This window comes from Condylura cristata, unplaced genomic scaffold (assembly GCF_000260355.1).
Source record: "Condylura cristata isolate star-nosed mole 26May11 unplaced genomic scaffold, ConCri1.0 scaffold00018, whole genome shotgun sequence".
Taxonomy (NCBI): Eukaryota; Metazoa; Chordata; class Mammalia; order Eulipotyphla; family Talpidae; genus Condylura; species Condylura cristata.
This window is the reverse complement of record NW_004567119.1, coordinates 42,093,270-42,106,665: the sequence shown is the minus strand read 5'-3', so window position 1 is coordinate 42,106,665 and position 13,396 is coordinate 42,093,270. Positions and strand designations below refer to the sequence as shown.

The 13,396-nt window shown below is 38.9% G+C and overlaps 1 protein-coding gene across 1 annotated transcript in view; it reads right to left on the bottom strand.

Annotated features, from left to right (window-relative positions):
• Positions 1 to 5,922: 5,922 nt before the first annotated feature.
• IL20 (interleukin 20) overlaps positions 5,923 to 13,396 on the bottom strand; it is an 8,327-nt gene continuing 853 nt past the window's right edge. The window contains exons 2-6 of the mRNA XM_004685280.2: positions 9,090 to 9,277; positions 8,468 to 8,533; positions 8,205 to 8,357; positions 7,427 to 7,501; positions 5,923 to 6,000 (exon numbers count right to left, since the gene is read on the bottom strand). Of these exons, the coding sequence (XP_004685337.1) occupies positions 5,923 to 6,000; positions 7,427 to 7,501; positions 8,205 to 8,357; positions 8,468 to 8,533; positions 9,090 to 9,248 (531 nt within the window). The 5' untranslated portion in view covers positions 9,249 to 9,277. The remainder of the gene's footprint in view (positions 6,001 to 7,426; positions 7,502 to 8,204; positions 8,358 to 8,467; positions 8,534 to 9,089; positions 9,278 to 13,396) is intronic.

Sequence of the window (13,396 nt, the reverse complement as noted above, 5' to 3'; positions counted from 1 at the left end):
AATGAATATAGGTTCACCTACTACTTTATAACAACAACAAAAAAAAAAACTGGTAAATATTTTAGTTGTGAAATATCATTTACATTTGCCGCCACCCCCAACCCCCCAGTCTGTAGATACCCTTTACCTCATTTAGAAAGTTGTGTTTAACTGGGATATTTATTTTTTGTACAGTTTTATTAATTAACTTAATTTTAATAAATAATAATATGTGTACTTTATAAAATGAAAATATTAGAGTATCTTGATTACTAAATGTGATCACTAAAAAAAATAGCACTTATTCTATTTCTGGTGTGGATTAAAAAGTTTGGTGTGAAAAGATAATACAATAAAATTGATAATATTTAATCATTTGATATCTAAAAGCCACAGGAACTCACCATTAAGTAAATGCCTACCACTGAAAATTGAAATGAGATTGTCTTTTAGAAGTTCTTATATTGCATTTATCCCTGGCTTTAAAAGCTGTCTGTTTATAACTTGTATGATGGCCAATATTAACTATACATTGTGAAATACACACACAATATATTCATATATGAAACCATTACATTGTATACCTAAATCTAATAGTATTATAAGTCAATTATATATATCAATATAAAACATGTTAAGAAAATTTTAAGTCATCTACATCAAAGGTTGTTTTGTAGAAGTAGCCAAGAAAAGCTATAAAACAAGGGATAAACTTGGCACAGGCCTTAAAAATATTACAAAAGTGAATTACAATACATAGAAATATGTCATATTTTTGGAAAAAGAGAAAAAGCTGAAAAGGATTTCTGCTATAAAATATTCATCCAGGCCCTCCCTGGTGGCGCAGCGGGTTAAAGCACAGCACTGAGAAGCTAAAGCCACTTCTGCATGAGTTCGCTTCCCACCTGCCCCGGAGGAGATCCACATGGTGTGGCAGACCTCTCCTGAGGTCTGCCCACTGCTCCCCTCAGCAGTGTACTTGGTCGATCTGCCTGTTCTGCTCCCCACTCTGTCTTTGGTGAATCTTCTCACCCTCCGCATCTCTGGCCTGTACCCCAGTTCTATATGAATAAATAAATAAATCTTTAAAAAAATTAAGAATTAAGAAAAATCTCAAATAAACAATCTAAACTTTCACCTAAAGGACTAGAAAAAAAAATGAAATCCAAATTCAGTAAAAGGAAAAAATAATAAACATCAGAACAAAAATAAAATAGAAAACAAAACAAAACAAAACAAAGATCAATGGAATGAAGAACTGTTTTTTTGAAAAAAATCAACAAGGTTAACAAATCTTTGGCCAGCCTGATGAAGAACAAAATAGAAAATTCTCAAATAAACTTACAAATTAAATGGGTGACATCATAATAAATGTCATAGAAATAAAATGATCATGAAAGACTGTTATGAACATGTGTGAGCTAACAAATTGCCAGCCTAAAGGAAATGGGTGAATTCCTTGGGTCATACTCATCATAAATTCCCAAGACTGAGTCATGGAGAAAGAAAATCTGAACAGACCTATCAAGAAATTAAATCTCTCCTTCAAAGCAAAAGTCCAGGTTCAGATGATTTCAGTGGTGAATTTTAACATTCCTAAAACAATTTAATACTATACTTCTCAAACTCTTCAAAAAAATCAAAAATGAAGAAATTCTTCTTAATGCCTTTTATGAGGCCAGTATAACATTGATACCAAAACCAGGCAAAAACAGCACACAGAAAAAGAAAATTTCAAGCCAATTTCTCTCATGAACATAGATACAAAAACCTTCAATAGAGTATTAACAAACAAAATCCACCAATACATTAAGAAGATCATATACTACAATAAAATGAGATTTATTCCAGGAATACAAGAGTCATCCAAAATAGGCAAATCCGTATATATGATTAATCAAGTTAACAAAATTAAAAATAAAAATCATCTCAATAAATGAAGAAAAGACATTTGATAAAATTCACCATCCATTTATAAGAACTCTCAATAAAAATGGGTATTGTAGGAACACACCTAAAGATAATAAAGACTATATGTGGCAGATACACTGCCAACATCATATTCAATATTATTTAATATTTATTTAATTTAAAGTTCTAGTAAAAGCAATTAGACGAGAAAAATAACATTATCCAGATTGGAAAAGTAGAAGTCAAACTGTCATTATCGAGAGATGATATATGTAGAAAAATCTTAAATACCCCAACCAAAAAAAAACTGATAAAATAATAGATGAATACAGTAAACGTGCTGGCCACAAAATCAATATGTGGTATTTCAATATACAAACAATAAACTAACAGAGAAATGATGAAAACAATACCATTTATGATTGTAACTAGAGGATTAATATATCTAGGAATAAATTTAACAAAAGAAATAAAAAATATTTACACTAAAACTTATAAACTTATGTTGGATTAAACTGAAGAAGACACAAAGAAAGTGAAAGATATTTTGTGTTCATGGACTAGAAAAATCAATATTGCCAAAGCGCCATTTTACCTAAAGCAGAATACAGATTCAGTAAAATCCCAATTAAGATGCCAATGGTATTTTTCACAGATATTTAACAAAAAAATCCTAAAAATTGAATGGAGCCACAAATAGCAAAGCCAATCTTGAGAAAATAAAAGAACTTAAATGATATATCATGTTCCCTGGCTTTAAAATATACTGTGAAATGACAATAATCAAATCAGGATGGTACTGGAATAAAAATAGGTACACACATCAATGATAAAAAATCAAGAATCTAGAAATAAAACCACAATATATGGGCAACTAATTTATAACAAAAGAGACTAAGCATACAATGTAGCAAGGAACAGCTCTTCAGTAAATGGTGATGAGAATAACCATTATCTTATACCACACACTAAAATAAATTCGAAATGGATTAGAGACTTTACTGAAAGACCTGGAACCATAAAATACCTAGAAGAAAATATAGGTTATAATTTCTTTGACATCAATCTTAGGACTGGTCTGCAACAGTAATAGAAATAAAGAAAATTATAAACAAATGGAACTATATAAAATTAAAAGCATCTGCACAGTAAAAGAAACCACCATTTAAGAAATTCAAGGTAGCCTACTGATGAGAAAAGAGATTTGCGAACCATACATCAGACAAACTACATAAAAAGATATCCGATATCCAAGATATATCCAAATATATAAAATATATACAAGATGTATTTTTTAAAAAATGTACAACTTAACAACAAAAAGCATATAATCTAACTTTTAAAAAGGCAATGAATCAAAATAGGCTTTTCTCCAAAGAATACATATAGATAACCAACTGACATGAACAGAGGCTCTGTGTCATTTATCACCAGGGAAATACCATCAAAACCACATTAAAATTTTACCTCACACCTTGAGAATGGCTATCAAAAACTCAAGAAGTCATACATGTTAGTATGTAAAGAAAAATTAATTTTCATACACTTTTTTCTGGTTTTGCTTTTTTAAGATTTTTAAAACATTTATTTATTTACTTTGTACAACTGGGGTTCAGGCCAAAGGTGGAGAGGGTGAGAGGATTCACCTGAGACAGAGTGGGGAGCAGTACAGGCAGACTGACTGAAACACACTGCTGAGGGGAGCAGCAGGTGAGACAGGAGAGGTCTGCCATGCCATCTGGGTCAGCTTCCTGGCCAGGGATCAAACTCAGGGTGTGGTTTAATACCCTGGCCTTTCATGCACCATTTTGTAATTGAATTAATGTGGCCACTGTGAAAGCTCTTTAAAAAATTAAAAATAGAACTACCGTGTGATCCAGTAAATCTACTTCTGACTAATTACCTGAAGAATGTGAAACACTAATTAGTGAAAATACTAACTTGAAAGCTATATATAACCCTTTTCATGATAGCTAAGAAATGGCAACAAAACAAGTGTCTGACAATGCATTACTAGATAAAGCAATTGTGGATATACACAAATGGAATATTATTCAGCCATTAAAAATTAAATCTTGCCATTTGTGAGGGCTTGGACAGACTATGAGGTGATTATGCTAAGTGAATTGAGTCAGAAGGAAAAGGGCAATTACCATATGACTTTAGTCATTTGTGAAATATAAAGAGTGGGGAAGCAAATGAAAAATGAAACAAAAATAAACTCTGTCCACAGAATGATAGTTAGCAGAAAGGAGAAGTGAGAAGGTTGTCATTTAACAGGTAGAGGACAGTGATGGGGCACCTGGTGACGGTAAGCTATATATAGTCTCTGAAGTGAGTACATGTGCTCCCAAAACCCTACAGTGTGGTAAACTGTTACAATGATAAGGAAGTGGGAAAGGTCTTGTTTTTAAAGGGTCATAAAAGACCATCTCTTCCATCATCCTGAAGGTAGACATTATCATTATAATTCTCAGAGGGAAAAATTAAATTCAAAGGTGAAGTTTTGCTTCCAGATCACTCAGGTAATGAGAGCTGATTTGATCTGAACCCAAGAAAAATAAACTGGAAAAAAATAAACTTAAATATTTCAGAGTAATTATCCATTGGAAGTAGAACTATGGATGACTTTAATTTTCTTCTTTAAGTTTTTGGGTAATTCCCAATTTTGCTCTGTTGGGAAGTTTTTACTTGTATAATAAGCAAAACCATCAATGAAGTTATCTAAGTTAATCAGAGCCCTGGCTCTGGAGGACTGGAAGCAGAAGCCAGAGGCAGCTGATGGTCCAAGTCTCAGTCTGACGTCAACCGACAACTTAGGAAATTTTTACTTTTAAGCTGAGATGTGGTTGCAAGTGAGATGTGAAGGATGGGATGGAAATTGTGGCTGCTGGTAGCATAATGAAGTTCAGTGTCAAGAGGTGTGGAAAGTGAACACTGACTTGATAGTTGGGCACAAAGCAGAGACTTCACCCAAAAACAACCAGAATTCAAGATGGGGGCAGAAGAGTTTCAAGAAAGGGTTTGTGCAGCTCCCTGGCCAAAGTTTTGCATGGACATTTTGCCCTAGCCTGTTCTTAGCCTGTGTGCTAGACCCCAGTATAAAATTTGTGTTGCCATCAAGACCCCTGATGCAAGAGTATGAAGATCTGAAGAGAGAAAGAGACCAGTACTCAGAAAGGACAGAGCTCACAGCCAAGGAGGAGCTTGGAGGACGTGGAATCAGTCGTGTGCGTGGGGAAAGAGACATCTCTGGGAAACAGCTGGAGAGAGGCCCAGTTCCCACTGATATTTTCCTTCCCAAAATAGCAAGAGGACCTTGGAAGATAGGCTATTCACACTCATTCCCATGTTGTTTCTGATCCCAAAGCACCAGAAGTAGATAATGCATGTAAAAACCTTTATTTCTAGAAATATATGTTGACAACGTAGGAATCCATAGCTGGCAGATACAGGAGTATGGGGTTGGAGTTAGCAGTCAGTATTGCAGGCCAGTCTATAATTTTACATTAGCACTTTCTTTCACGATCCTTATTTAGTAGCCAATGGTTCCATTTTAAATATCTCAAAGAGCATCAGTAGTAAATAAATATGTCCTTAATTTAATTAGAATTAATAACCCCAAGTCACTCCTCTAGAATTTACTATTTGCAAATTTACTATTTGCAAATATATGACCAACTCTAGTTAGGTTATAAATAAAAATCTGTGAATCTTTTTTTAAACCAAGGACAAGCATGAATAAAGTTGACTAACACAAATAAATAAATATATAAACCAATAAATATATTCAACAATAGAAAATATATTGCTAGAATCTTATGAAAACCATAGCCTAGATGAAGAGGGGATACACATAAAGACAACTACAATAGGAAACAGGTAATAAATAAATAAATAAATAATGTACAGGGAGACTAGTACTAAATTTTGCAACAGAGATGGCGATTTGAGGTCAAACTTCAGCAGGTACTTGGACACTGGGTTTCTTGGTGAGGAACAAATAATGCTTGTTAATGTCCTTCCTTCCTCCTAGTCCATCTCCTCCATCCAGTTCAGAAGAATGTCCAGTTCTCCCAAAGCCTTCACCACTGCTGCATGAGGGTTGAGCTGAAAGACACACACCTATTTGTAAGTAACAAAGATACCACATGTGCTCCAGGGCTAGTCTTCTTCTTTCATTGGTAGATCTGCTGAGGACTGTATGCAGAACATGCGTTTCAAAATAAAAAGCTTGACAGAAACTTTGAAATCTCAAGAGCTCCCAAGAGAAAAGAAAATCACTGAATCTTGGTAGTCTGAGGTGGGAGGTGAAAACAAAGAGGAAAGGGGCACTCCCTGGTGGTGCATCGAATTAAAGCACAGCACTATGAAGCTATCTGCAGCCACTGCAGTAAGAGTTCCATCCCTAGCCAGGGAGCTGACCACATGGTATGACAGACCCACCTGTCGCTCCCCTCAGTAGTGTATTTCAGTACATCTGCCTGTTCTGTTTCCCACTCTGTCTCTGGTAAATCCCCTCAACACCCACCCCACACCTCTAGCCTGTACTTCAGTTCTTGTATGCATAAATAAATAAATAAATAAATCTTTTTTAAAAAAGAGAGGAAGGAGCGTGGCATAATTGGGACTACAACACCAGCCTTTTGAATCACAGAGATCAAAGTAATTAGACTGTTTTTAAAAGAAGGTGTGAGTGTGTGTGTGTGTGTGTGTGTGTGTGTGTGTCTGTGTGTGTGAGTGTAGGTAGGAGTTGCCTACTGCGCTTCCATTGAACAAATATTGGGGTAAGCATTCAGTTGAGTAGAGATGCAGAGATGAATAGGACAAGCCCTACACACAGCCTTGTTCACAGCCAAGTGAGGACGATAGGCAGAAGCAGGCTTTTAAAATGTAATGTGGTTAGTAGATCATCAAGTCCCCGTGGGGCAGAAGGGAGGCACCTAATCCTGACAAGCAGCCAATAGCTTCCTGGAGGTGATGTCTAGACTGAGTCTCCAAGGATGAGTAGGAATTAGTCAGTGAGGAGTAGGCACCAGAATTTCCTGGCAGCTGTACAAAAGCATTTGAGCTGAGAACGTGGCTTTGAAATTTGAGTGCATTTTTGAGGGCATGTGTTAAGTGTTTCAGTGATGGAAAACTATTGTATTTTGTTTGTGTAGCTGGAGCGTGTCTGTCTTCCTCATGTCGACCCCAGCTCTGGTCTAGCCCCCTCTCAGCAACTTCCCCATTGAAAGAGGAAATTGGATTCCTGGGTCCTATTCATACCCTGTCTTTGAGGTGGTGTCTCTGTAGGGATTTTATGGAATCACAACCATCCCTGTTAGTTCTTAGAGTATCTTTCAGAGAGAGCACCTTCGACTGCCTTAGATGGGCATCTCCAGCTCAAAGCAGAGAAACAGCCCCCAGGATCTCAGAGAGCTATTGACGTGGGGCTGTAGGATCTCTACCAGTGTGAATATCTACACAAACCCCTATAACCTCAGGTCTAAAAACACATCCATCCCAACCCAACCAAGGCCAAAATTGCTGATACCTCTTCAAAGTGACTCAGAATCTGGCTGTATTTCTCCATTGCTTCCTTGCCACAGGGACATGTCATGTGGGCATGCTGAAAAGAATGCCAAGGAATATTTATTAGAGTCTTATTTTCTGCCTTGCCATTGACACAAAGCACATGGAAGTTCTACTCTTTCACTCCCATTCCTACAGTTACTCCCATTCCTATAGAAAAGTCTTCTGAACTGATCATGTGAAATAATTAAATCAGCCACCAGCTAGAAATGGAAGCCATATTTTTAGGCTCAAATGGAAGCCACTGCTTCATTGTAGAAATAGGCAGCACTAAGGAGCTTGTGATCACTGTATGATCATCTTGCTTGCATGCCCACCCAGCTCTGGTAAAGCTCCCTCCCAATGACCTCCCCATGGAAAGGGGCAGTTGGATTCCCAGTTCCTATTCATACCCTATCTTTGTGGTTGGGCCCGACGGCCTGCTGGTAGCGGCCTGGACACAGTGCATTAGCACACTGTAAGACATCTTACCTACACAACAACAACATGATTTTCTGGATAGTAGATAAATATTATTCAATCAGATCACTAATATTTTATAGTTCTATAGATTTTTTCCATCAAGCAGATGCCCCAAAGCCAATAAAACTGAGCTCTTACTACGAGTCACATGGATCAACATAGATTATTAGAACTTTGGATTCAGCATGTCCATACATTCAGTAGGGGTGAGAGCGAACTCGGCTGCTAAGTCATTGATGCTATGTGCTGAGAAGGGGACTATTAGCCAAAAAGCTTACACAGAGCCGGAGGTCCTTCTTGATGGTAAGAAAAGCATTGGCAAGGCCACTGATCTTCCTCAGGGTATGGTGGTCAGGCGTCTGATAGTTTTTGAAGATCCTCTCCAAATAGAGTCTCAGTACGTGGCGGAGGAGGCAGCACCGATCTGCAGGCTACAAAACAGTTGTTTATGGGTGAGGGAGACTGGTCAGACAAGACCTAGAGTGATGAGGTGCCCCCCTTATGCACTTTCTCCCAGAACTCATCTAGGCTAAGCACATACCTTCGCATCTCTCAAAGACTCCGTCTTCCTCAAGATTCTGACGTCTATGATTTCATCTTTAGCTTGCTAAACAGAAAAAAGCAAAGCAAGTAAGGACAGGTCAGTGGCTGCAGCCAGGGTCCTAGATTAGATATCGAGACCTCTTATTCCCCTTGCTGTGGCCCAGAGGGCGATGTCCCCTACAAAACACTTTTCAGGCATGAATACCAGATACTTCTTTGGAAAGCAGCCTCCTGCTAAAGAGCCTACTGGGTGCCTCTCTCTGGAGTTACACTATAGGCTTGGGATAAAGAATGACAAGAAGGGCCACCCTGGTGGTGCAGGGATTAAGTCTCAGTGCTATCAAACTATCACCAACCACTGCGGCATAAGTTTGATCCCTGGCCGGGGAGTTGACCCACAGGACACAGAAGACTTCGTCTCACACACTGCTCCCTTCAGCAGTGCATTCTCAATGGATTTCCCACTCTGTCTCTGTTGAATCTTCTCACCTCCCCAACCCCTGCACCTCTGGCCTGCACCCCAGTTCTTATATGCATAAATAAAATAAGTCTTTAAAAATAAAAGTAAGGGAGGTAAGACGCAGCGTGAAGCAGAAGTTGGGGGTATCTCCCTCACATACCACACTGTCCTGAATTGCAGAAAATCCATTTCGCATTTCCTGAAGGTTTGTAGTGATGACACAGCTTCCCAAAGAGAGTGTCTTCAGCCCAGAAGAAGGTGTCCAGAAATGATGAAACACAGCAGAGAGAAGACAGAGAGCAAGACCAGAACTTTTCATTTTGTGCCAGAATCTGGAGACTGCAGGAGCTAGGAATCCAAAGGAAAAAGTAAGACTTACCGATTAGCTGTAAGAAGTTAACCCCGCCATCATATAAAACTGAATAGCTTTATTGGACTTCACACAGTCTGGCCCATTAATCTGACTTACTAGGAAAATCTGCTGTGCCTCTCAAGGAGAATCCTTTGGGTCTATGTGAGTTCATGCTGCAGGTCCCGCTCCTTTATTCTGTGCCCATCCTGGCCTCATCATCACTGCCAGCAGGGAAGGCCTGGAGCATCAGGCCCTTGCAGTGAGTAGACAGAGGATGACATTTCAGGGAAAGTGTCAAAACTTGTTTTGGGGAATTGACGCATGCAGTCTTCTTCCTGTAGCTTCACTTCCAGAATGCCAGTGTAACTCACCGATCTGGGCTCCTTAGCCCCACAGGGAAACTGAGGGCTCCTAGAACCTCACAGAAGCTATTGTTGAGCCACCAAAAACTCTTGGGGGAAATTGCCTGGATTTAGTGACACATCAGAGCAATGGAATAAACAGTGTTTGGCTATTTGAGAATAGATTTACTTCAGCCCCAAAGGCAAATAGGAAGTCAATGATTTCATAACAGTCCTGCTGCCAGGGAAAGGCATGATCTGATGGGCAAACAGCCCAGTTCCACCTCCTTCCCAGGTAGCTGGGCTCCACAGCGCCCTCTTTAGGCAGACTGGTTAAGCAACACCTGGGTTGAATCCAAAAGCCACTTTCTTGGCCCTGTAATTAGAGTCAAAGACCAGGCCAGGTCAGAGCTTCCCTGGTGGCCTAGGGTTAAACTATTAGCGCTGGCATCTACACAGCTTGAGTTCGATCGCTGGCCAGGGATTTGAGTAAACCCACTTGTTCTGAATCCTCTCACCACTAGCAGTCCCCCTCCACATCTTTGGCCTACACCCCAGTTGTTCTACATTAAAAAAAAAAAAAAAAAGACCAGGCCAGGTCAACTATGTGATTCCAAAGAAAAGAAGGAAAGACGAGGAGGAAACTCACTATTTTGGGGTAAGCTCAGTAAGAGGGTTCTTTATGATATTTGCTGAATTTTAAGATAAAATAATATTAGTCTAGAATTAGGGTGAAGCAGGCACAAAATTTAAAGAAGGCACTAAAAGGTCTCAGTAATCAAGGTAAATAAATTTTAAGGCAATGTTAAAATTAATGAAAAACCCATGATGAAAAAACATTTTAAATAAAACTGACAGCATCTTGCTGAGCTATGTTAGAATCCAAGTTAAAAGAGAAAATGAGTAATTTTTTTTTCTGTGTAGCTAGCTAGCTTTAAAGCTATACTTGCAGATATATATGTTTAATACACCTTCAGTGGTTAATTTTCCCCAGAAATATATAAAACCAGGAAGATAAAATTATAATATATTCTTTTAGGGTATAAATGAAATATTTAAACTTAAAATAATGTTGTGTATATATGAATATGCCTATAATCTAAAATATATTTAGTTTCTAAAATATAAAGCACAACACTGGTAATCATTACCACTGACTGAATTTTCCTATGTGCCAGGCAATATGCTAAATACATTTTACATTCATGTTCACCCAAGATACTGTCAAATGTAGAAGAGGAGAATAAAGAAACCAAGGTAAAAAACATCAATGACAGCTCTGGTTTTGGAGACAGTGAACCAGACTCAGATTCCTGCTCTACGAGTTCCCATTGGTGTAGGTTGGCCCAGTTTGCCCAGGACTGAGGAGGGTCCTGGGACACAGGACTTTCCATTTTAAAACTGGAAGATGTGGAACATATACACAATGGAATATTACTCAGCAATCAAACATGACAACATGACATTTGTAGCAACATGGATGGAGCTGGAAGGGATCATGCTTAGTGAAATAAGCCAGAAAGAAAAAGAAAAATACTGGATGGTTTCACTCATAGAAAGAGTGTAAGGGATCAGAAAAAGAAAAGTAATTGTAACAAAGTAAAAATGAACTTCAACTAGCAACTATAAACCAGTGACATTCTACAGGAGAAGAGAGGGGAACAAGATCAAAACTGGGGTGAGAAGAGTGTATGGGACTGTGGTGATGGCACATGGGTGAAGTGGTAGTGGGAAGTCCATGGGGATTACAACTGAGATGAACAAATGTAAAAAATGGGAAAAAGTGTATAAAAATGCATATATAATAAAAAGTTTTTAAAAACCTGGAAGTCACAGGTAAGTTTGAATGAGTTAGTGACTATATCTATATGACTTTCAACAAGTCAACTTAGCCCTCTGAGTTTTGTTTCCTTAGGCCCAAATTTAAAATTACCCCCAGAAACATGTTTTGACATTTAAATAAAAAGAGGCAATTATTAGCCCTCCCTAGTGGCACAGCAGGTTAAACCATAGCACTAAAAGCTTAAGCCACTTCCGCATGAGTTTGAACCCTGCCTGCCCCGGGGATGATCCACATGGCGCCGCTGACCCCTCCTGACCCGCCCGCTGCTCCCCTCAGCAGTGTACTTCATCAGTCAGCCTGCTCTGCTCCCCACTCTGTCTCTGGTGAATCCTCTCACCCTCTGCATCTCCAGCCTGTACCCCAGTTCTGTGTGAATAAATAAATAAATCTTTTTTTTTTTTTAAAAAAGAGGCAATTATTCACCGATTCAATCTGCATGTACAGAGAACTCACTGTCTTAAATATTGAGCTAGCTCTTGGGGGACCAAGATAAACATGGCAGTTCCTATCCTCTAGGAGATTTTGTCCTAGTTAAAAGAGCTCCTTCAGATGGGACATGAACACAGCTAGCTCGATCATTAAGAGGCCTGGGTTGATCCCCAAACTGTGTACATAGTATGGAGAGGGAATTCTCTTACCTGAGCTCTGGAAGTCAGGAAGGGCTGCTACTTCTGGGTGCCTGCAAGTCTATCTTAGGCTGAGAGACACCTGACTTTATATATGAGTGGGTGTCTATGAGATAAAGGAAATGAGCTCCTGCAGGTGAGGGTTGGAACTCCGTTGCAATTTCTTAGGTGGCATCGCACTTCCTGTCACTCGAAGGTAGTTACCAAGGCTGGATTACCTTAACACCTCCCTCCTTTAAGAAGACTTGTGGAAGAGATTTCTAGTTATATTTCCTGATAGAACATGTGCTTTTTTCTGGCTCCCTTCCAAAAGGGAGGATACATGATAGTTAAAAGAGAAAAGATCACTGAATTGCAATTAAAAGACAGTCCCAGGAGGTATTTTTGTCTTCTTTCAATTCCAGTTTTCCTTAATTAGGTTTTCCCCAGCCCCAAGACTGTGGGTTAGTGCTTGGTTGCTTCTCCTCTGCCCTGGCTGCCTTTCGTTCCAACAAAATGGCCACCACTCTTTCTCTTCATTCACCACTAAACAGTGAACTCAGGCCCTCCCTGGAGGCACAAGGGGTTAAGACACAGCACTATGAAACTCTCCACAGCCACTGTGGCATGAGTTCGATCCCTGCCCAGGGAGCTGACCCACATGGCATAGAAAACTCCCCCCCATCTCGCCCATTGCTCCCTTCAGCAGCGTGTTTCAGTCAGTCTGCCTGTTCTGCTCCCCACTCTGTCTCCAGTGAACCCTCTCACCCCCTCTTCTCTGACCTGCACCCCAGTTCTTGTATGTACATATAAATAAACCATTTTTAAAAGAAGAGTGAACCTACTTTCTTTATATCTAAACTCTCTGGGCCACACCAATCCCTCTTGTCTCTTACTTCCAGTAGCAGATTTTTGTTTGACACATTAGAGAACCTAATGTCATCCTGTTTCAAGGTCCTTAACCTTTTCTCCCTACATCATTGGAAGAACTTGGTAGATAGGGATTAACCCATTAAGTAGAACTACAATTCCAGGCAAGAGTGTACTACAGGCAGAACTTTGAAAACTATCAAGATGGGAGAGGTTACTATATGCTCCTTTTCAACTCTTTTCCTATTCCATATCAAAGACTCCGAAGTCCTATATTTAAGTCCAGGATTCCATAGTTTATGGGATGATTTTGACATACCATTTCATCTTTCTAAATTTCAGTTTATTAATTTATAAGAATGAAAAAAGAAATATGTATAAGATCATTTCCCAGTTCTAACACTCACCATAGTTATGATTTTTTAGTTATTTACAGTTAATTAGAACACTATTTTT